The 24,943-nt window shown below is 37.8% G+C and overlaps 2 protein-coding genes across 3 annotated transcripts in view; both read left to right on the top strand.

Annotated features, from left to right (window-relative positions):
• The window catches only part of CTSK (cathepsin K), a 28,279-nt gene extending 26,605 nt beyond the window's left edge, over positions 1 to 1,674 (top strand). Inside the window, exon 9 of the transcript XR_015160972.1 lies at positions 1,588 to 1,674. The gene's annotated coding sequence lies outside the window, so the exon portion shown is untranslated. The remainder of the gene's footprint in view (positions 1 to 1,587) is intronic.
• CTSS (cathepsin S) lies at positions 1,611 to 24,592 on the top strand. 2 transcript variants are annotated; one of them, XM_086392473.1, is made up of 8 exons: positions 1,611 to 1,674; positions 2,615 to 2,741; positions 5,854 to 5,976; positions 6,814 to 6,963; positions 8,696 to 8,923; positions 10,179 to 10,344; positions 11,533 to 11,635; positions 23,780 to 24,592. In XM_086392473.1, the coding sequence occupies exons 2-8, from the start codon at positions 2,616 to 2,618 to the stop codon at positions 23,877 to 23,879; spliced, it is 996 nt and encodes a 331-aa protein (XP_086248599.1). In that variant the 5' UTR covers positions 1,611 to 1,674; position 2,615; the 3' UTR covers positions 23,880 to 24,592. The 2 variants fall into 2 exon arrangements, with proteins under 2 accessions (XP_086248599.1, XP_086248600.1); XM_086392474.1 differs by having other exon boundaries at positions 1,611 to 1,683.
• Positions 24,593 to 24,943: the final 351 nt, after the last annotated feature.

Genomic DNA, 24,943 nt, shown 5'->3' with positions numbered 1-24,943 from the left:
GAAGATGGGACAATACGAGAAACATTAACTGTAAAGCTGCATTGAATTGAAGCACATAAAATATGGTTAAACCCATGAATTCATAATGATACAAAAATAACTCAAAGGTTTCCAATGTTCAGACTGTATTTGGAACTCAGAACAAACTTTTTTTTAATGTTTAAGATAGGGAAATATAAATATTGACATGTTTGAGAACATTAGATGTAATAATGGTATTGGAATTTTATTTATTTCAGAGTCTTTATCTTTTAGAGATACACATTGATATATTTACATGTGAAATAACCTGATGTCTAGTATTTGGTTCAAAATAATCTGGGTAAGTGGGAAGGTAAATAAAACAAGATTGGCCACATATTGATAATTGTTAAAGCAGGATAATGGTCTCATGGGGCTCACTTTACCATATCTCTATGTTTATTTATGTCTAATTATCCACAATAGAAATGTTTTTTTTAAACAAAAGCTAGGTGCATATAGCTGATTTTGCTGTACAGCAGAAACTAACAACACTGTGAAGCAATTATACTCCAATAAAACTTGTTAATAAAAAAAAGCTAAATGACCATAAGCATGAAAATGTCTACTACAGATAAGAATATTAAACATTGTAATGATCTTGAGTCTCCCCAAATTTATAATATGTGTATTGAACATATTTATGATACATATGTCTTCTCTAGTGGCTCAGATGGTAACGAGTCTGCTTGCAATGTGGGAGACCCAGGTTTGATACCTGGGTGGGGAAGATCCCCTGGAGAAGGGAATGGCAACCCACTGCAGTTTCTTGCCTGGAAAATCCCAAGGACAGCGGAGCCTGGTGGGCCCCCATCCTTGGGGTCACAAAGAGTCGGATAAGACTGAGCAACTCACTCACTCACTCACTCATGATATATATACTAATTCAATATAGATATAAATTTAAATAAACTGACAGAAGTTTTCAGAAAGCTTGATAAACTGATTTTTAAAACTCACGTGGAAAAGTTAACAGGCACAAAACATTAAGACAACTTCGAAAAAGAAGAATAAACATAAGAGTGACCGACCCTGTTAGACATCAAAACATATTCAAAGCTATTTTAATTAAAACCCTGTGTTATTGAAGGGACAGAAGGAAAGAGAACGCATTAGTGAGCTCAGAAACTGACCCATGGATAAACAGGAATTCTCATCTGGGTGAGAGTTAGACAACAGTAGATCATGGATGAGTTGTGTTAAAAACAATAAAGCAGTTTTTCCTAGGAAATCATGGAGGAAACCTGGAGTTCAGGAACTTAATCCTAATCTCTTCATAACTAAAATTTTCCATCTGAAAGTTGCTGTTTTTAGGTAAATTGAATAATCAAAATGAGGAGAGTTTAAAGAGTAAACTTGTACTCATGTTATTTTGCTGAGTTTGTTCTGTTGATCTCTTTTGCTGGGGGCTCTTTTTTGTTGGTTTACTGTACCCACTTTGTCTCCAAAACCATAGTGAGAGAGCTGGAGGTGGCACACTTCCTTAGATTTTAAATGAAACTGAAATGAAAGTTCACTTCCTCATTGTGGACGCCTCATGTGACAAGTTCCAATTTCTTTTTAAAGTCACTTTAGCTGAGTCTCACTTTGAAAACTTTGGAGAGAGCCCGCCGTCAGCATTCTTAGTCTGGGAGGACCTGCTTGTTCTATCACGTATGTACGGTCTGTCCTTTTTCTCCTCCTTGGTCCTTAAACCTTTCACTGGTGTTTTTAGCTTGCTCTGCCTGCCAGGTTTTACATCGTTTCTTTCAGGAAGTAAACTAAACAATCATTGTCGCTCAGTTTGCCTCTTATTTTTTTGACTAAAAAGAATCCATTTTTGAAAAGCTTAATGTCGGCTTGAATATCTAAGTCCTGAGGCTAACACATAGCTCTCTTTGGACTATAATTTGAAGACTTATATGGTTAAAAATACAGCTGTTTTGAATTAAAAAGAAGTGGAAAAGAAAGTAGAATCCAGTTTGAGGTAGTTAGTCACTTAACAGTCTCTTTGTATTAAATATAGAAGTGATGTTTTCAAAAGTAGTTAACGCTTCTTTTGAAGTAGATATTTTGATTTTTAGGGATAAAAAGGTAAAATGATCCAAGGATGTGAAAGTAGTACATAGGAGTTGTCTTCTAACTACCTCTGAAGGTTGTGGATATTTGAATAGACCAGTTAAGAAGAGCTTGTGTATTAAAAAATTACCAAGATAAACTGATTTTTCAAAGGTTTGCCTTCTTCTTAAATATTAGTAATATTTTGGAACAGAGAAAAGAGGATTTCCTGTTGATTAGATTTGTTGTCAAATCCTGTAAAGTCCCTGCTTCCCTCATCTCCACATCCTCCAAATTCAGATGTAAATTTGGTTTACCAGATATCAGGAAATTTTTTTGAAAATCAAAATGGTATTTAGAATTGGAAGTGGCATTTCAGACAAAGACCTGCAGTTACTCCCTGTCAGTATATAATCCAAAAAGTTTCCTGCATGATTCTGATTTGTAACATTCTGTCTCTTTGACAGACTCTGCATTGCTTCTTGTTGAGAAAAAAGTATGGTCACATCAGATGCAGCTAATATTGAGTCTTCCTGTGTCATCTTTCCTTTAACAGAATGAACTGGCTGGTGTGGGCACTCCTGCTGTGCTCCTCTGCAATGGCACAAGTGCACAGAGACCCCACTCTGGATCATCACTGGGATCTCTGGAAGAAAACCTATGGAAAACAATACAAAGAAAAGGTAGATTGGCTGCCGTTTGAGCAATTTGCTTTTACTCAAGTACCCTACATGTTCTTTTAAAAAAAATATTTGTTTGACTGCACCAGATTTAGGGGCTTCCCAGGTGGCTCAGATGGTAAAGAATGCACCTACAAAGCAGGAGACCTGGGTTCAATCCCTGGGTTAGGAAGATCCCTTGGAGAAGGGAATGGCAACTCATTCCAGTATTCTTGCCTGGAAAATTCCACAGAAGTATAGGAGCCTGGCAGGCTACAGTTAATGGGGTCACAAAGAGTCGGACACAACTGAATGACTATCACCAGGCCTTACTTGCGGAATGTGAACTTCGTTTCGGCATATGTGATCTAGTTCTCTAACTAGGGATCGAACTCTGCACCCTGCCCTGCACTGGGAGCATGGAATCTTCACCACTGGACCACCAGGGAAGTACCCCTGACTACATATTTTGACAAGCAGTGTCTTCAGTAAATGTTACACACTCATTTTCTTACCAGATTCTCTTCTTGGCCCTAGAATTTCATCAGGAAACAAAAATTTCCTGTTTTTAGGGCACTTATATTCTGAAAGGAGAGATAGGAAAGAAGTAAATAAATAAGCATATATATAATGGAGATGCGTTTGAGCAAACTCAGGGAGATAGTGAAGGACAGGGAAGCCTGGCATGCTGCCGTACATGGGATCGCACGGAGCTGGACATGACTTAGCCACTGAACAACAATATGATGCAAACAGTGGAACAAAATAAAGCAAGACCTAGGGGGCTGAAGGAGGGTCTTCCATGAAGGCTCTGAGGGGTTGGGAGTGATTATCCTCCACATGTGACAGTATGGTCAGGAAAGGCCTCACATGGGAAGGTACCAGGCCAAGAGGGAAAGAGTGCACGTTTGAGGAACAAAAAGACCTGTCCTCAGTCCCTGGCACAGAGAAGCACTGGCAGATGTTATTTCTTGACTCTCACTTCCCACTTTGTACTTTTGTTTTTATTTCTAAACATACTTCTTGATTGAGTTTAATACTTAACCCTGGTGCTTCAAATAACTAAGTCCTAAAACTATGATGATCTAGTCACTAAGTCATATCTGACTTTTGCGACCTGCCAGGGTCCTCTGTCCATGGGATTCTCCAGGCAAGAATACTGGAGTGGGTTGCCATTTCCTTCTCCACCTAAAACTATAATATATGAAATTGTAAGCAAAGATTATATATAAATTTATTTATTTGATGTGATTTTTATATAAAAATGCCCTGAGTTGTTTTCTTAGTAATGATGAATTTCACCCTCACCCATTCCCCTTTACGGGCGAGGGTGAAAATTTCAGGCCTCTAATTTCCATGTTAACCAAAGTTAGATGTGCAATTAGCACCACTATCCGGTTAAATGAATGTTATCTTACTTTTTAATGATTCTAGTCCAGTAGAAGGAGTGAAAGCGACTTTTGATTAGTACCCCACTATTAAAATCTATTTCACAACTGTCTAATCACTACTAATCACTTTTTTTTCCTTTCCTATACTTCATTAGATTTGTCTTTATTTTATTTTTCACTCTAGTGGTTTGGAAGTATATCTGTATATGTCTTTTACTAGGATAACAGTAAAATCTTGCTTGAAGGCAGAGGGACTGCTTAGACTTACTACCTAGACTTACTTGCTACCTAGAACCAGCGCTTAGGCCTGGGTTTTAACACTCAATGAAATTAGACAGAAAAGAGTTGTTGCTGACTGCTCACTGGGCTATGGCTTGTTGTAAACTATGGCCTTATGGGTGGAGGTGAGGGTCAGCGATTCTAAGAGGCACCATGTATATTGCATTCTATGTAAATTAAGCTCCTGGAGGGCAAGAAAATCAGTAGCCTGAATATGAATTTATGCTGGATAAAATTAAGATAATAGGACCAAAGTTATTTTTTAAAGTATGAATAATGGAATGACATCTACATGAATGAAAAAGAAATTGTGAAATGTATTAGAAATCCAATTAGAAACCTCAGAAATGAAAAAATAGAGTCATTGAAATAAGAACTCAACAAAAGGGATGAACTCCAAACTGGAAAGAGCTGGATAGAATCAGATCTGGAAGATAGTACTGAGGCATTCACCAAGAAGGCAGCACACAAAAATAAAATGGAAAAACTATGGAAATGCAGGTAAAGAGATGAAAGAAAGTTTGAGGCTCCAAATACATCTGATGGAATGATGATGCAGAAGCAATATTTGAAGGGATACTGGTTGAGAATTTTCCAGATATGGAAAAAAGAATGTTCCTGAATTCTCTAGTCAAAAGTGCTTTCCAGTCAAAAATACTACACAGAGGAAAATAAAGAAACCCATACCCACAAACATGTAGCGAAGCTGCAAAATATCAAAGAGAAAAAGAAAATCATGTAAGTTACCGAAGTTAGAAACATTACAACAATTAGACTGACAACAGACCTCTAATCTACAATAATAGATACCAGAAGGCAATTCAGAAATACCTTCAAATAACTGAATAAAAACAGCTATAAATTTATAATCAGACTAAACTATTTTTCAAGAGTGAGGGTAGGGACTTCCCTGGTGGTTCAGTGGCTAAGACTCCCTGCTCCCAATGCAGGGGGCTCTGATTCAGTCCCTGCTCAGGGATCCCACATGCCACATGCCACATGCCACATCCCACATGCTACAACTAAAGATCCCGCATGCTCTAACAAAGATCCTGCAGGATTTTTTCTAAGACCTAAGACAGAGTGCAGCTAAATGAATAAATAATCAATTTTATATATATATATTTTTTTAAAGATGTTTTAAAAGGCCTATAATGATTAAGTGAGTTTACCACTTACAAAGAATATACTTCAACAAATTACAATTTCTAAAAAAAAACCTTTCTAGCGTATTGAGGAAGTTCATTGTACATATCTAAAATGATATTAATCACCAAGAGAGCAATTAAGAGGAAGAGTTAAGATTGGTGTGCAGTTTTTCCCAGTTACACTTATTTATTCATATCCATTTATTTGCATGCTCCCAGACAGATCCACATTTAATGGAATGCTTCATAATATGTATATTTTCATTATTGAACACATTTGTGCAGGATTCAGTATAATGATGTTTCTTTTTATTTTAGAATGAGGAAGTAGCACGGCGTCTCATCTGGGAAAAGAATCTAAAAACTGTTACACTTCACAATCTGGAGCATTCAATGGGAATGCATTCATATGAGCTAGGCATGAACCACCTAGGAGACATGGTAGGTAAATTATAAATAATCCTACATTCATCTTTGGGTAAACTGGATTTCTGTCTCCCCAAAGGCAATTTGAAGGTAAACAACAAAGGAGTGTTTTATATGTATATGAACATAAAATTAGAAAATAGAATTTAGGGACATAAGAATTTGCAGATTCCTTATTGATTTACACTGTGACCACTTTCCTTAATAAATCCCTTCTTTAGGGGAATATTTTAAACTCACAGACCACAGTTAATTTTACTTTTATTAATTTTAGAAAATATTGCCTAAAGACTACTCACAACATTTTAGAATACGTTACCATACTTAGGTAAATCTAAACTGATAATGTAATATGGTCCACCTGCTTTCTTAATGGGGGAGTGTGGGTATTAATATAAAGTAACCTTTCATTAGTTATTAGATTCTGCTCTATCTTACAAAAACTTTTCACTGTGGCCAAAATTAAGAATAATAGTACCCTTTGGAAGGGAACACCTTAAGTGGATTAAATGCAGGAATCTTTTACAGTTCTTTCTCATAAGCAAAATCAGTTTAGTCCACTTTTTAGAGAACCCTTCTTATAAAATTCTGCCTTGCTTTGAAAGAAAAATATGCCTCTCTGTAACTTTTAGTTTTTTATCTTTTCTTCTTCTCCTTCCCAATGTCTGACTGGGATGCTAATGGCAAAGTGTAGGACTAAAGAAACCTGGATAATTCACCTACCAGATAGTTATCTATATTAGTCACAACTCCACTGGTTTTTCTCAGTTGTTAAATATATTCACAGTTATAATTTTCAAGATATTGACCAGAAGGATATAAGTGAAAGGACATATGTGTATATCTTTGTAGACCAGTGAAGAAGTGATATCTTTAATGAGTTCCTTGAGAGTTCCCAGCCAATGGCCAAGAAATGTCACTTACAAGTCAGACCCTAATCAGAAATTGCCTGATTCTATGGACTGGAGAGAGAAGGGGTGTGTTACTGAAGTGAAATACCAGGTGAGTATTATCATCTTAGGCCTCTGTACCTCAGGTAGAGGTCTCTCTTCCTTAAATGCTTAGTCTAGCTGTATCATTTAGCAGTGAATCTCATAGTCCCTTAGGTTACTTTCTAAATATGTTTGCTATTCTTATCTTCCCAACTACACTGTGACCTTCTGAAGGGCCTGGACCACATATCATACTTTTCTTATTTCCCATAGTGCTGAGAATACCAACAGTTAGCGTCATATTTGACTAAGCAAAAAACTGTGAACTTAGCAAATGGGTCTTTAGGAAAGACTTTTAGTGTTCATACTATCCATCAACTGCACTGGACCCTCCATAAGTCAGTTACTTGAGAAATAGTATCATATGTGTGAGAAAATTTCAATCAAAAAGTTTATTCCTCCATCTCACTTAGGAATTTCAGGATTGATGGAGAGGAAATAACTAAAGCTAAATGTGACCTGTAAATTGTACCCGTCAAGTTAGTTCTTGACTAAGGCTTACATTGCTAAGAAATATGGGCTTTATAAATGTGTTCCTATATTTTTATATTTCCTTTAATTTTCTTGTAAAAAAAAAGCTACAAAAATCCTAAATTAATTAGGGATAACTAAGGATAAAAGGCTTCTTAGGTGGCGGTGCTAGTGGTAAAGAACCTGCCTGCCATTGCAGGAAACACAAGAGACGCGGGTTCAATCCCTAGATTGTAAAGATCCCCTGGAGATGAGCATGACAATCTACTTCAGTATTCTTGCCTGGAGAATCCCATGGATAGAGGAGCCTTGCAGGCTCCAGTCCATAGGGTTGCAAAGAGTCAGACATGACTGAAGCAACTTAGCACGCAAGGATAAAACATATATATCACCTTGGAGGTCAGGATAAGGGAGAAGAATCAATGTCCTTTGAAGCTGCCCCAAGCCTGTGACCAAAGAAAAATATAAAAATTAAGAAACGAATGATACTGCTAATCTCATAATTCTTTTCCATCTAGATATTTTTCTTTCAACTAGTTTTGAGTTTCTCAGTGGAATTCTCTAAAAGTTTGAGAAGACCCTGTAACTACCCATCTAAGTGTTCACTATAAATATTAATAATTTAATGAGCTCCTTTCTCTGAGTGCTTGCATTTCAATGGGTGATTCTACTTTAACCAAAAGCAGACTGAACTTGCTTCCTTCCAATAGACAGCCAAGTGGAATGAGAGGAGGAGAGGCAGTGCAGTTATGATGTGGCTCGGACCCCTCTGCACCTTTTTAAACTAAAGCAGCTTTGCGTTTTTCTATTTATGCTTCCCAGTAAAATAACTTAGGATCAAAAAATTCTAAAGCTAAAAATGTCCAAAAAATGCTAGTCTTATCTTTCAGGGAACATTTGGCAGGAGGAAGGGTGTTTTAGGTCAAGGGAATCATCCTAGTTCCTCTCAAAAATCCCTTTCCTGTTGGCATCTGTCTCCCCTATTATGGGGTGAAAATAGCTGGTATTTGGTACATTTTCAGTAAATACTGTTTCTTAACATATTTGAATATGGCATTTATGCCGTGAGGTCAGCCATTCATAAATATTCATTAAAGTTAGACTTGTTCCAGAGAACAATCATTGCCATGATCTAAGGGGAGGGGAAACGGTAGAGGGGGAGCTCTTCCTGAACTGATGAAAGTGCTGACATGTTGGGAGTTGCCCAGTTTGCATTATGGAAGCCATCCTTGCTAACTATGATTGCCCTTGTGACTTTGTCTCTGTTGTAGGGTGCTTGTGGTTCTTGCTGGGCTTTCAGTGCTGTGGGAGCCCTGGAAGCACAAGTGAAGCTGAAAACAGGAAAGCTGGTGTCTCTGAGTGCACAGAACCTGGTGGATTGCTCAACTGCAAAATATGGGAATAAAGGCTGCAATGGTGGCTTCATGACAGAGGCTTTCCAATATATCATTGACAACAACGGCATCGATTCAGAAGCTTCCTATCCCTACAAAGCCATGGTGTGCCTGCAAGTTAACTTTTTGTACTGCCCCTTATAAGGAGGGATAACCTTATGTTATCCCTCCAACTCACTGTACTAAACTTATCACCAAGCCAAGTGCTTGAGAAGCAGTGCTGCGTGGTGTGTGTGTGTGTGTGTGTGTGTGTGTGTGAAACAGAGAGAGAGAGAAGGAGAACAAACCTCAATCAAGAATTCTTAAATTCTTAAGAGTTCTCTTTCTTATGCAGCAGCCTTCTTAATTTACCATTGGCACAATAATTTAAAATAAGCAGGCGAAGTTCATGCTTAAAAATGAATTTTCAGCAAACCTTCCTTAAAATTCTTTGTGTATCTGCCTGGTATTTAAACTTTTTTGTCTTGCAAACTCCTGTGCTCAACCTTATTCTCAGATCATCAACCACACAATTCTTCTACCTTACTAAAAAGTTAAATAATGCTCTCCTCCTCCTCCAAGTCTCACCACACGTTTTGTTAAATGATAGGACAGAAAATTTAAAAAAGATAAAAATATCACTCAAACCCTCCTGCCTTAACCACTATTATTTTGGTTTATTTCTTTCAAGTTCTTTTTCCTATAAGGCATTTTTAAAAACCTAGTTGTATACACAACAAATATGAATTTGCAACTTCCCCTTTCTCACTTGAGATATGGTGTTTTTAAACCAATATTTGGGCTTCCCTTGTGGCTTAGAGGTAAAGAATCTGCCTGTCAATGCAGGTGACATGGGTTCAGGAAGATCCCCTGGAGGAGGGAAAGGCAACCCACTCCAGTATTCTTGCCTGGGAAATCCAGTGGACAGAGGAGCCTGGCTACCTATAGTCCATGGGGTCACAAAAGAGTCAGCCACGACTTAGCAACTAAACAATCAAACCAATATTTAATCTGCAGATCATCTTGCAGGCATTATACCATCAAAAAGATTTTAAAGCTCTAGTCTAGTCTTAATGTAGTGTTTCCCTAACAATCCACCTAGAGTCTGAGAGACTTTACCCTGGCAACTTTTGTACACATGAAGATGTTCACAATTTAAAGCAATAGAATAGTTCTATATTTCCTCTGTTACTGGTGAAACGTAGAGCTATTAGGATTTGGAAGATTTAATATTTATTTTTTTAAAAATAAGAAAGAGCCTTAGATACTTGAAAGGATGAATGAGAAAAGAAAACATATTTGCAATCCAGACTTACGATACTGTCAATTTATAAAGGAAGTTGAAGTCCACTTCTTTTTCTGACTTATCCTTTCCCCACAGGATGGAAAGTGCCAGTATGATGTAAAAAATCGAGCTGCCACGTGTTCAAGGTATATTGAACTTCCCTTCGGCAGCGAAGAGGCCTTAAAAGAAGCCGTGGCCAATAAAGGACCTGTGTCTGTTGGTATAGACGCGAGCCATTCTTCTTTCTTCCTCTACAAAACTGGTAAAAACCTAGACATATTACCCTCATGCTTTATACTGCCCTCTCATCGGAGGAAAGAATGTCCTCCTTCCCCATCACTCTGCCTCTGAAAGCTTAGATTGGGTTAAATGGAATCCTCCATCTCATTTCACTTCATATATATTTTTTTACACCCAGTTCTCATTAGTAAAGTAAGACTTGAAAAAATTTACTAAGACTGCATGCCAGGTCCGATGCTAAATTCTTTCTACACACTATCTCATTTAATCCCCATGTGTGCTTGTTCCTCAGTCATGTCCGACTCTGCGATCCCATGAACTATAGCCTGCCAGACTCCTCTGTCCTTGGAATTTTCCAGGCCAGAATGCTGGAGTAAGATGCCATTTCCTCCAACAGGGGATCTTCCTGACCCAGGGATCGAACTTATATCTCTTGCATCTCCTGCATTGGCAGGCAGATTCTTTACCACTAGTACCACTTGGGAAGCCCCTTAATCTTTATAATAACCCTATTTTACAGATGAAAAAAAACCATGTCTTAGGTTAACCTACCTAAAGTCATACAGTCTGCAGGTGGTCAGCTGGGATGAGAAACCGTGCTGCCTGAGTCCAGAGCCTGAGCGCCTAGCCTCCGGGTCCACAGTGGAGTGTAGGTGCAGCACAGCAGAGTACCTGGAGGCCACCCACAGAAAGCCTCACCTTAAAGATCATTTCATTCAGCAAAGGATGAAGATGCATAACAATTTAGGAATATATACAAAGAAATACAACAATATAAATTTAAAAAAAATTAGGGATCTTCCCCAGTGGTCCAGTGGTTAAGAATCTTCCTTGCCATGCAGAAGACATGGGTTTGATCCCTGGTGGGGGAATTAGAGAGTCTGTGCACCCCAACAAAAGATCCCATGGGCTACAACTGGGACACAACACAGCCAAATAGTTACTTTTTTTTTTTAAGTGGAAAAAGGTGGCAGTTCATCAAAGGAGCTTTCTGAGGGAACTGTGATTAACTTGATGCCAAACTTTGTGAAACCAAAAAGCAAACAATAGAAAAACCCATTTGTGACAACTATGACATTGATGGCAAAGAATCATGAACTCTAAGTAGTTTAAACATGAGAGTATATGTTCCTCACATATATCCAAACAGGCTAATCAGATAGTGGCACACACCACTTGCTCTTTTTCCTTACCCGTGTGTTATTTTCAGGTGTCTACTATGACCCCTCCTGCACTCAGAATGTGAACCATGGTGTACTCGTGGTTGGCTATGGTAACCTTGACGGGAAGGACTACTGGCTTGTGAAAAACAGGTAATGTACTCATATTTTCATGTATATTTAATTAAAATTGGTGTCTGGACACAGGCACTTCTCTGTATCTTAATTTCTCCAAACTTCATATGTCCAGGGAACCCAGTGCCCTCCCCAGCATTTGGTTCCTTCTCAGAACTTCCCATCTCACTCAAAGGCAACACAACACAACATAGTTGCCCCGTTAGATACTATGAATTTGTCTTAGATCCTCCAGAACTAATCAAGCAATAAGTCAGATTAGTTTTATGTCATGTCTGTTCTTGATCCTACTCCCTCTCCACTTCTATTTATTGCTCTAGTTCAGACATCTCTTGCCTGGACTATCCCTGTAGCTTTCTAGCTGGTCTCCTTTATTTAAAAAAATTTTTTTTAATTAAAAATTATTTTGTATAATTTTTAGAAGTTACTTTCCATTTATAGTTTTTACAAACTATCAGCTGTGTTCCCCAGTTGGGGTAATACATCCTTGAGTCTGTCTTACACCCACTAGTTAGTACCACCTACTCCCCTGCACCCCCACAGGGAACCACTGCTTTGTTCTCAGTATCTGTGAGTCTGCTTCTTTTATGTTATACTCATTTGTTTATTGTATTTTTTTAGATTACACATATAAGTGATATCATATAGTATTTATTTTTCTCTGTCTAACTCATTTCATTCAGCATAATGTCCTCCAAGTCTACCCATGTTGCTGCAAATGATAAAATTTCATTCTTTTTTGTGGTTAAGTAGTATTCCGTTAAATGGACTTCCCTGGTGGCTCAGACGGTAAAGCGTCTGTCTACAATGCAGGAGACCTGGGTTTGATCCCTGGGTCAGGAAGATCCCCTGGAAAAGTAAATGGCAATCCACTCCAGTACTATTGCCTGGAAAATCCCGTGGACGGAGGAGCCTGGTAGGCTACAGTCCATGGGGTCGCAAAGAGTCAGACACATATATTCTTGATTGCTGAGTTGCTTCAGTCATGTCCCACTCCTTGAGACGCTATGGACTGTAGCCTGCCCAGCTTAAGAAAACTGGAGTGGGTTACCATTTCCTCCTCCAAGGGATCTTTCCAACCCATGGATCAAACCCACATCTCTTTGGTTTCCTGCATTGGCAAGACAGATTATTTACTACTAGCACCACATGGGAATCATCTGTTGATGGGCATTTATGTGGTTTCCATGTCTTGGCAACTGAAAATATGCTGCTATGAATATTGGTGTGCATGTATCTTTTTGAATTAGTGTTTTTGCTTTTTCAGGATTTATACCCAGGTCTCCTTTACTCTTAAATCTGTCCTTTATACTACTTTCAATCTGGTTTGTCTAGACTATAAGTTTAGAATTTTATCTCCTAGAACCAGTCAGTGTGAGATGAGTGTTCCTGAGTAGAAAAGACAAGTCACCTATGTTTGGTCCCTACCTGTCTGTCAGCCTCAGTTCCTGGCACTTTGTCTCACACTTTTCATCCTTGGTTATTGAAGCATACACAGTTACAGTTCGTATCCATATCATTTTATCTTCAATGTCTTCATATCTTAATTGTTTTGGTCCCTCTGCCTGGAATATCCCTTTTCCTCACTTGGTTTATTCCTTCTTTTCCTTCAAAACCAGCTTAGTCATTATCTATACCGGAAAGTTTTCCCTAAATCCTTGGGCTGGGCAAAATGTCTTTTTTTTTTCCTATGCAAATAAAGTGTCCTTTGCATTCTAGAGTATTTTACACAATATATTTAAATTGTTCATTCACCTAAGTATCACCCAAGTATTCTGTATATGCCTCTGGGGCAGAGATTATGTTGTGTCTTTGAATCCTTAGCACAGTATGTGGCACCCAACAGCCCCTCAATACATGCATTAGCAGTCTTCTCCAACACCACAGTTCAAAAGCATCAATTCTTTAGCGCTCAGCTTTCATTATGGTCCAACTTTCACATCCATACATGACTACTGGAAAAACCATGGCTTTGACTAGACACACCTTTGTTGGCAAAGTAATATCTCTGCTTTTTAATATGCTCTCTAAGTTTGTCATAGTTTTTCTTTCAAGGAGCAAGTGTCTTTTAATTTCATGGCTGCAATCACCATCTGCACTGATTTTGGAGCCCCCCAAAATAAAGTCTGACACTGTTTCCATTGTTTCCCCATCTATTTGCCATGAAGTGATGGGACCAGATGCCCTTATCTTAGTTTTTTGAGTGTTGAGTTTTAAGCCAGATTTTTCACTCTCTTCTTTCTCTTCCATCAAGAGGCTTTTTAGTTCCTCTTCACTATTTGCCATAAGGGTGGTGTCATCTGCATATCTGAGGTTATTGATATTTCTCCTGGCAATCATGATTCCAACTTGTGCTTCATCCAGCCCAGCATTTTACATGATATACTCTGCATTTAAGTTAAATAATTCTACCCCTAGCAGCCCTCGGATCTTTATGGAAAATACATAGTCTACAAATCATAAATAAACAAAAAGGTACTTTTCTACCTTTTCCACCTTGTGGCTCACAAAGAAGATGGTAGTCTTTGGATGGCCTTTTGGGAAATAGTTGAAGTGATTAATATCTTGGTTCATTTAAAACCTATTCACAGCACTAATCAGCTTGGGTCCAAACCAGTGATAGCTTTTTAAAATGGAGCAATACTTTAACTTCTATATATCTTATTTACTCCCTACAGTAGGTATGCTAAATTCTCTTCTCTACTGAAGTTTCTTTTCGAAGATCATACATCTTTTAGAGTTTTAATTCAAAAGCTCTTCTCAGCACTTGCTAATTTAATAAGCATTTACTAGGCATCTTACAATGAGATAGACAGTATCTAGGCCATGGAAATACAAAAATTAGTAAGAAGTTATCCTATTCTGTAAGGGCTCACAGCCCACTCAAGAATTAGAACAACAAAATACAATACATCCTGATATAATATGTCTAGATTTTAGAATAAGCTTGAAGGAAAATTATTCTCTATTTTTAGTAATACCTTACCATTTTCAGATTATCAAAGCCTTGGTATCATCTTGTGCTCTTCCTTCTCTCCCTAAACCCACACAGCCCTGTCCTTCAAGCCTCTGATCACACTTTATATGGGTTTTCTCTTTTCCTTTGCTAATGACATTATCTAATTCAGATTCAGTTCTCACTCAGCTGTGGAAATATCTTCTTAAAATATGTATCATCCAAACCTATGGTCAAAATTCTAAATAGTCTACCATTTTCATCAAAGTAAAGTCTAAACTTCTGGCCATTCAAGCGTGTCTACTAAGTGCCTTCAAACATAGCCTTCTAGACGTTTCTTCCACTATATTTTCATGTACTCATCCATACTCACACTCTGGCCACAGTGAACCACTTTCTCATCATTCCCTAAATGTAGAGACACTTAGCTATTTCTAATTTGTTACCTATGCCATTTCATCTTTCTGAAATGCCCTTAAAGCCCATTGCTGTCTATAGAAACCCCACTGTCTGTGGTCAAATGGGCACCCTCCTACATTCTGGTGGAAGGATTGTAAAATTTTTACAATCCTTCTTGAAAGCAATTTGATAATATGAATTAAGAACTTTCTAACTGTTCATATTCTTCATCCAATTATTTTCATTTCTTGGAATGTATATGAAGAAAATAATCCTGAATTTTGGGAAAACTTCATACCTGATTTATGTAAATGTAGCATTTTTTTCTTTAATAATGAAAACTAGTAAGCAACCAGAAATACCTAAAAATAGGTAGTATTAAATAAATTATGATATAATCAGCCCATGTATTAGAAATTATATTTATTGAGATCATTATCAATAACTGAATAAAATACTTGGAATATATGTTTAAGTGGAAAAATACATATAAATATAATATTTATATTCAGTATAAGTATTAAGTTTATAGCTCATTTCTCTGATATATATTATATTAAAGGACCAGAAAGAATTATACCAAATGTTAATGATGGTTTTCTTGGGGACTTCCCTGGCAGTCCAGTGAGTTAAGACTCCATGCTTCCCCTACAGGGGATGTTGGTTTCAACCCTGGTCAGGGAACTAAGATCCCACATGCCATGCACAGCCAAGGAAAAAACTGGGATCCCAAATGCCTTGTGGCACAGCAAAAAATAAAAAGGTTGTCTTTGTCTCCCTTTATGTATTTTTGAAATTGTCTTTAACAAACCACTTATTATTTTTAAAATTAAAAAAAAACTTATTAAAATTCTATTTGTTCTTCAAAACCTACCCTGAGTGCTATCTTCTCCATACCCCATTCATTAACTCAGAATTGTTTCTCTAACTTCTAAGCTCTAGCAATGCTTTATGAATTCTATTATAGCATTTAGCAAATTGTAGCTTCTGTTATAGCTATTTCTAAAAATCATGCTCCATTCACTAAAATATAAACTCCTTAGTGGTAGAATAATCTCTTGCTCCTGTTTACATCTTCATTTCATACATTGATTCAACAAACATATATTGAACACCTACCATGCAGCAAATATAGTGTTAGACAATGAAAAATACAGCCTTTCTCTATCATCCTTCAAGATTTTTTGGGGGGGAGGGGGGCTTCCCTGATAGTTCAGTTGGTAAAGAATCCCCCTGTATTGCAGGAGACATCAGTTCGATTCCTGGATTGCAAAGAGTCCCCTGGAGAAGAGAAAGGCTATCCACTCCAATATTCTGGCCTGGAAAATTCCATGGACTCTAGAGTCAATGGGGTTGCAAAGAGTCAGACATGACTGAGCGACTTTAAAAAATTAAAAAAAAAAATCCTTCAAGATACTCATGCTCTAAAACGTAGAGTCAAGGAAACAGGCAGATACAGGTGACCATCCCAATAGAATGTAATAAATGCTAAGACAGGGATATGCATCCATTGCAGTGGAAGCACAGAACAGTACCTGGCCTAGCCTGGGGAGTCTGGGAAGGCCTTTTAGCCAGATTGTTTGACTGAATCTTGAAGGAGGAGAAAGAAATAGCCAGATGAAGAAGGGTAATCAGAACAGAGGAAGGTAAATGTGCCAAACTCCAGAACTGAGAGAAAGTGAATGAGTTGAGAGAACTGCAGCCTGTTAGAAAGAGATGTGAGATAGGAAGGGAAAAAATTATGAACAACCACAATTGCTGGCCCAACAAAGACAGATTGGACATAATCATGAATTCCAGGCTCCACAGAGGTTTACTCAAACAAAGCCCTCTTAATATCATCAAACTTGTTCTTAATGCTCTCCTGAAAGGTTAGATTCTATGTGATTTCCAATGATACCAAGTTAACCTTCAGAAAAACAATGTGCGGTCTTCCTCTAATTGGCCTCTTGGTTTTTTTTATTTTCCTTTTGTTTCTACTTAATCTTTCTGGTATGTATATAACACTGTTCTATGTCCCTGAATTTTTCTCCCTTTCTGGATATGAGTATTTAGCTCCTTTTTATAATACAGTGTAGCATAATAACAGAGAAGGCAATGGCCCACTCCAGTACTGTGGCCTGGAAAATCCCATGGACGGAGGAGCCTGGAAGGCTGCAGTCCATGGGGTTGCTAAGAGTCGGACACGACTGAGTGACTTCACTTTCACTTTTTACTTTCATGCATTGGAGAAGGAAATGGCAACCCACTCCAGTGTTCTTGCTTAGAGAACCCCAGGGATGGGGGAGCCTGGTAGGCTGCCGTCTATGGGGTCGCACAGAGTCAGACACGACTGAAGTGACTTAGCAGTAGCAGCAGCAGCATAGCATAATAAATAAAAGCATTAACTTTGAAGTCAGGGAGATCTTACTTAGAATCCTAGCTCCTTTACTGTCTGTGTGACCTTAGGCAGGTTATTTAACATCTTATTTAATATCTTGAATAAATTTCAGTTTTCCCATTTGTAAAATAGGAATAATAGTCTCAAGATTACTATAAGGATTAAACAAGATAATGTATGTAAAACATTTATCACATAGTATCTGGCACAGATTATGTATAATAAATCATAGTTATTATTTTTTATTATTCCTCCTTTAAATTTCTATTAAGAGAATATGATCTGATATAGAAAACTATGCCCTCAGCAATATCCCAATGTAAATGCAGTTATAAGTTTTACAGAATGCTTTCATAATGTCTAGCAATATACATAAATGACTTAATATCAAAACATACTTGAGTAAAAATTATTTTATGGGAGCCAAAATAATGCAAAATACCTGATTATAAACCCTCTGATGGTTTGACTGAATCCAGGAATAAAACTAGAGCATATACGTGAAGAATGATGAACTACATATTTCTTCAGGGACATCTCCCTAAATATTAGGCACTGGAGATTATTGCGGTTAAACTACTTAAGAAGATCCTTAGTTATTTGGATAGTCTATGTTGCCAATAATGGGCAGATCTATAAATTTAAAAAGCTAGCTGAACTAGAGATACAACTGCTATGGACTTAGAAAAATTTAGGAGCCTGACAAGGACACATTTGGTCAGACTGCCCTCAAAATGGACCAGGATTATCTTTGCAAAAAAAAGGGAGGAGTTTTATTTAATATGCAGATCAATGAGAAATGGAGGCTCCACAGTTATAGGGGCATAAGACAACTTTGACCTGAGGAAAAAATTAAAGGTATTAACTATGTACCCAATAGATCTTTAAACTGTGAAGTGGAGTAGGAGGAAAGCCAGAAGAATGCGGTCCTCTGGAAGTTAAATTGTGTTTCAGAATGGAGAGAGAAATTATACATCAAACATCAAAAGGGCAAGTAAGATGAGACTTGAAAACTGTTTAATGAGGCAAGATGGAGGTGAGTGGCAATCTGGGCAAGAGAGATTTCAGTGAAGTGGTGTACTAAATACCTGTCTTGAGTTATAAATCAATAAGCAACATTAGACCTCAGTTCCTTATCTCTCTCAGCTCACTCCTTAGATGATCTCATTTAGTCTCATGGTTTTAAACATCATGTATGTGCTGAGGACTCTTACCTTTATAACTTGAGTGTTAGACTCCATGTCCAACTGTCTACCATTTGACCTCTCCACCTGTGTGTCTCTAGGCCTCTTTAATTTAACATGTTCAAAATAGAACTCTTGACTCCCTGCTGCTGCTGCTGCTGCTGCTGCTAAGTCGCTTCAGTCATGTCCGACTCTGTGTGACCCCATAGATGGCAGCCCACCAGGCTCCCCCGTCCCTGGGATTCTCCAGGCAAGAACACTGGAGTGGGTTGCCATTTCCTTCTTCAATGTATGAAAGTGAAAGATGAAAGTGAAGTCGCTCAGTCATGTCCGACTCTTTGCGACCCCATGGACTGCAGCCTACCGGGCTCCTCCGCCCATGGGATTTTCCAGGCAAATTTCCTCCATCTTGGTAAATGCCAACAGCATTTACTCCAGACCAAAACATTAGAGCCATCTTCTCTTTCTTCATATGATATCCTACATCTAATCTATCAGCAAATCCTGTCATTTCTACCATCACTAAATTACCCCAAATGTTATTACTTCTCAGTACCTCTACTGTTACCACTCTAGTTCAAGCCACTGTGCATCTCTCTTGGTCTACTGCAATAATCTCCCAACTGATAGTCATTTTCCCTCTCTTTTGCCTATAGTCAATCCTCTACATAGTAGCCAAAATGATCTTTTTTAAATCAAAAAACAAATTTTATTACTCTTCTACTCTAACCCCTCTCATGGCTTCCTTTACATTCAGAATAAAACCCATGATAAGTAAAGCATGACATTATCTGGTCTCAACCTGCCTCTCCAACCACCTCTCCAACTCCTTTCTCCTCTCTCACTCAGCTTTGGGTACATTAGACTTGTTGCTGTTTCTCAGACATACCAAGATTATTCCCAGCTCTTTCCCCAGGTCTTTGCATCACTTGTACCTTCACTTTACTTAGGTCTTTGCTCAAATATTTCCTCAGATAAGCATCCTCTGACTATATTATCTAAAATGTAGCCCTGGGGAATTCCACGGCAGCCCAGTGGTTAGGACTCGGTGCTTTCACTGCTTATTGACATTTGATACCTGGCCAGGGAACTAAGGTCCTGCAAGCTATGTGGCACAGCCAAAGAATAAAATAAAATATAGCCATGACTCCCAACACTCTGTATCCCCTTACCATTTATTTTTCTTTATACTTAAAGAAGGTGACAGTTTTAGTTGCTCAGTCATGTCCAACTCTTTGGAACGCTATGGAGTATAGCCCACCAGGCTTCTCTGTTGACGGAATTCTCTAGGCAAGAATACTGGAGGAGGTAGCCATTCCCTTCTCCAGGTTCTTTATAGTACTTACATTACATATTTCTTTGGTTATTGTATGTTTCCCCTGTAGAATGTATATAGGCTTTAAAAAGACTTTGTCTACCTTGTTTACCTCCATAATCCTAATGCCTAGAGTAGTGTCTGGCACAGCCTAGAAAGTTCAAAGCTGTAATTTGTTAGAAAGGAAATCAGCATGTATTTTAGAAGGAATTTCTGATAAGTTAGTGTCTATAGTATGCAGGGAGAAAGTAGAGGGACCAATCACCCTGTTTTATTACCAACTAAGACATTTCCCAGGCCACAAGACTTTATTATTTTTTAAGTGCTATTTCTTTATTATTACTTATTTATTTTATTTTTGGCTGTGCTGGGTCTTTGTTGCTTTATGCGGGCTCTCTCTACTTGCAGTGAGCGGGGGCTACTCTTGCTTGTGGTGTGCAGGGTTCTCATTGAGGTGGCTTCTTGTGTGGAGCACAGCCTCTAGGGCACCTGAGCTTCAGTATTGCAGCACACAGGCTTAGTTGCTGTGAAGCATGTGGAATATTCCAAGACTAGGGATCAAACCCATGTCCCCTGCATTGGTCAGTGGATTCTTATCCACTGTACCACCAGGGAAGTCCATAGGATTTTATTTTTAAAACCAGGACAATCCTAGGCAAAATGGAACTGTTAGTCACCCTAGGAAAAGCACTACATATTTTTAAAGGGGATGGACTCCCCTTTGAGTCCAATCAGATGGACTTATACTTGGATAAAAACAAAAATAGCCATCTCTACTTGTCGAGTATTTACTACAGACACTGTGCAAGCACTTTAAATACATTTTCTCATTTAATTTCTAAGGTAATCTATGAGATAGGCATTTTATCCCCATAACACAGAATAGGAAGCTCCTGATACTGAGAGAATTAAGAAACTTTCCCAAAGTTGAACAGTTTGAGTGAAAGGTCTATAGAGTTAACAAAAGTAAACAACTTGGTAAGGACTGGAATGAACATTTGGAACTGATGTTGTACAGTTCTGAAGACAAGAATTTGTCCTCAAATATTTATCTAGCTTGAGGTTTTTAATCAGTTGTATTTTTAAAAGCAGAGTTAGCAGTACTCAGTCAAAAAGAGGTCTGGGATGTTCTACAAAGTTGGGCCAGTTGACCTTCTCTGGGACTGGGACTGAATTGAATTGGATATTGAATGGGGTCTGGGATATTGAATGGGATCAGGGACTGCTCGATCTCACTAAGTTCATATTACTAGTCATAAGAGCCTCCACTCAACTTTCGTTACCAGAACTTAAGTCTAAACTCAGTTTATCTAACATTTTTACCTATTTTTTAGGCAGTAAAAAGATCCTGGATGTTCTGGTTTGAATTTCATTCCCTATACTACCTCACTCACAGGAAGAACGTAGAAAAAAGGATAGTTTAAAAGTTAGTGTAGACTTTGGCATAAAAGCCTAGATTTGAACCCTTGCTTTGCAATTAACCACCTGCATGACTTTGGGCAAGCCACTTTACCTCTGCCTGTATTTTTCTTTAGTAAAAAGAAGATAATACCTACCTCACGGGATGATGATTAAATGAGATAATATATGTTAAGCTACTTAGCACAGAGTAAGTGCTCAATAAGTGGTGGCTATTGATACTAATAATAGCTTAGCCAGAGTTTATTATGGCTTTTGCTTATCAAACTGGATACTGAAAAACCTGCATCCATTGATGAGAGGTGAGAGTGGAGTTTGGATTTTATTCTCAAGGTATTAGGGAGGCATTCAAGAATTTTAAACAGGAATGGCAATAAATGAAAGGAATCAAAAAAGGAGCCCAGTGAGTTCTCTGGAGGTCCAGTGGTTAGGACTTGGTGTTTTCACTGCAGGGCCCTGGTTGAATCCCTGATCAGAGAACTAAGATCCTACAAGCCATGTGTATGATGTGGGCGCTCAGTTGCTTAGACGTGTCTGACTCTTTGGGACCATTTGGACTGTAGCCCTCCAGGCTCCTCTGTCCATGGGATTTCACAGGCAAGAATACTGGAGTGGGTTGCCATTTCCTACTCCAGAGGATCTTGCTGACCCAGGGATCAAACCTGTGTCTCCTGCATCTCCTGCTTTGGCAGGCAGATTCTTTACCACTGAGCCACCAGAGAAGCCTGTGGTGAGGCAAAAAAAAAAAAAAAAAAGCCCCTAAGAGAGTTTAAGAAAGAGTGATCAGAGAGAGAAGAGAACATCAGGATACAGTAGTATTTTAAAGCCAAGAGGAAAGTGAGGTGAGAGTAGTGAAAGTGAAAATCACAGTTGTGTCCTACTCTTTGTGACCCCATAGACTATACAGTCCATGGAGTTCCCCAGGCCAGAATACTGGAGTGGGTAGCCTTTCCCTTCTCCAGGGGTTCTTCCCAACCCAGGAATCGAACCCAGGTCTGCATTGCAGGCAGATTCTGTACCAGCTGAGCCACAAGGGAAGCCTGAGGTGAGAGTAGACAGCTGTGTTAAATGGTACGAGGGAGAAATAACACCTGAAGATTGTCCAGTGAATGGCTGATACATAGAACAGTTAAGGCCTATTGAAGAACAGCTACTTTAAATTATGCCACTTGTCTTTTTCTAATAAGCCAGCATGTCTTAGTTTCTCCACTGCAGGCAAAAATACAACCTTCCTTTGAGTCCTGAGCAAAAATTTGCAACAACTTCCCTTTGCCTAGGGAGTTAGACAAGTTCCTTAGTCTGCTGTTCAATGCTCTGTACAACGTGGCCCCAAACCAACCTTCTATCTCTTTTTCCCATTGGTTTCCTAAGGACGTTTAATTTTCCTTTCAGCTGAATTTCCTGCTGCTCTTCAAATAAAATCACAGTATCCTATGCTTTTATTTGTATGCTAGTTATAGCACAGTTCATACAAAGTATGAATCCTGCCTCGTATTATAATTATCTGTATAATTATAATTATAAAATCTCAGAATAATAAAGAACCTCACAAGTCATTTCTCTTGCAAGGATTTTGTCAATTTTTTCACTAGTATGTGAAAAAGGGAGAAAAAAGTATTTTGGTGAATCTTTCATAAATCTAAATTTATTTGATTCAAAGGACTATCCTTAGATTAGAGATTGTGTCCCCTTAAGTTTTGTTTTTGGTGTTAAAATTTCCTGTCTTTTACAATATGATGGTGATAATAAAGAGTTTTCTTTTTAATGTCTAGTACTTGCTAATTTAAAAACTGGTAACTTTATGTCAATCTGCAAAAGTTTTTGAAATTCTTAAAGTCCGTGAAATGTTAAAGTCATGAACCATTGATCTCCTCTAACCCTTATCTGACCCAGAAATTCCCCCTCTAGCAACATCTCTAACAAGTTATGTAAACCTCTGATTGAACATTTCCAGTGCCAGGGAGCTCATCTCCTCCCAAGGTAGCATATTCCATTTTTTTTTACAGCTTTAACTGTGAAAAAGTCTGAGCTCCACTTCAAAAACATGTTTGAGAGCTGCTCTTTTAGAAAACCCCTGTCCTTTGCCTTTTCCCTAGTGATCTCTCAAAATATTTCTACATGACACTCTGAAGAAATTGAAGTTTGATAGGAAATCATCACCTGTGATCCTATTATACAAAAATACTTCAAGATGGGGCCTTGGAAAATATAATAAAACTCATTCTCTGCAGAAACAGGAGGATTTATAGGTTTGTGATGAAACATATTATTTTCCTAGGTATTAAATTAGGTATTAATCTGTTCATCAATATTACATTAAAACCTATCAAACCATCCTTTGAAAATTGCCTGAAGCACTGGGGAAATTATTATATATTACGTTGTTCTAATTTTGCTTTATAGGTTCTCTTATATAATCACTTTAGGAGAAAACCAATCTAAGATTGAAAATTGATAATGCGATTTGATTATATTCATTTGTAATTTTGTGTTACTTCTTTTTCTAAAGCTGGGGCCTCCACTTTGGTGACCAAGGATATATACGGATGGCAAGAAATAGTGGAAATCACTGTGGGATTGCTAGTTATCCTTCTTACCCAGAAATCTAGAGGACTTCTTTGTTTTATAACAATTCAAGAAAAAAGAACCACTTTCTCACAATTTAATTTTACCTGCTGTAACAGTAGAAATAAGTGTGATATGATCAATATATATTTACTGTACTAACAGAAAATATAGTTTGATTCATCTACTTTTTTTAGCTTTGCAGATCTTGGGGAAAAGTTTCCTAAGTAAATTAATAATGTACAATAGATATAATTGTATGAAAGTCAGCTGAGACCATCTGTCATGTTTATCAGTCTCTTATTTGTCCTTTTAAGTTCCCTAATATGCTGCTGAAACTTGATGGCATATAGATGCTTAATAAATATATATCTTTTCAACTCTGTATCATTACCACATACCTACCATTCTCTTTTATTCTTAAGTAATTATTATAATCTGTTATAAGAATATAAATTGTAATATGCTGGTGATGTGCTATGGCAACTTTATGGAAGAAACTATTATATTATTAATGTCCTGAGATTGTATCTTTGCACATAAAAGGATTCAATAAATATTTTAAAATCAGTGATGTCAAAGAAGACAAATGCTAAGGAGACAATCTATTTTCAAGCACTTTGTAAGAATTATTTTATTGATCAACAATAAATATACTAATTCAAATTATTTTTACCTAGTCATTAGCAATTTGGCCAGTACCTTTTGGGGGCAAAAAGTCAACCTGAATAAATAAACAAACTGCATTTCTTTAAAATAATGCATTGCTCATATTTTATCTAATTCAGAGTGATATTCCTCACACCTGCTGTAGATTAAGAGACAGTTCCTGAAGAGGTAGCAGGAACTTTAAATTGTCTAAGTTCATGTCTATGACATGAAAAATGGATGGGATGATGTCATCAGTATATCATAAACTGAACTTAAACTAATTTCACTATCTTTGGTTCCCTTGTCACTTTAAAGAACAAGAATTGCTCACTGTAAAAATATGGTAGTAACTAAAGCTGAAACTCCAGTACTTTGGCCACCTCATGTGAAGAGTTGACTCATTGGAAAAGACTCTGATGCTGGGAGGGATTGGGGGCAGGAGGAGAAGGGGACGACA

Source organism: Bos grunniens, chromosome 3, assembly GCF_055505025.1.
Source record: "Bos grunniens cultivar Pamir isolate PY7600 chromosome 3, Bosgru_T2T1.0, whole genome shotgun sequence".
Lineage (NCBI taxonomy): Eukaryota > Metazoa > Chordata > Mammalia > Artiodactyla > Bovidae > Bos > Bos grunniens.
The sequence above is the reverse complement of the archived record's forward strand: the minus strand, read 5'-3'. Positions and strand labels throughout refer to the sequence as shown.

Bases quoted from the DNA above. Each gene is read 5' to 3' on its own strand.
- CTSS (XM_086392473.1), top strand. From the start codon at position 2,616: ATGAACTGGCTGGTGTGGGCACTCCTGCTGTGCTCCTCTGCAATGGCA. The intron at 8,924-10,178 runs GTGTGCCTGCAA...CTTTCCCCACAG, and splicing joins CCTATCCCTACAAAGCCATG to GATGGAAAGTGCCAGTATGA. The intron at 10,345-11,532 runs GTAAAAACCTAG...TGTTATTTTCAG, and splicing joins TTTCTTCCTCTACAAAACTG to GTGTCTACTATGACCCCTCC.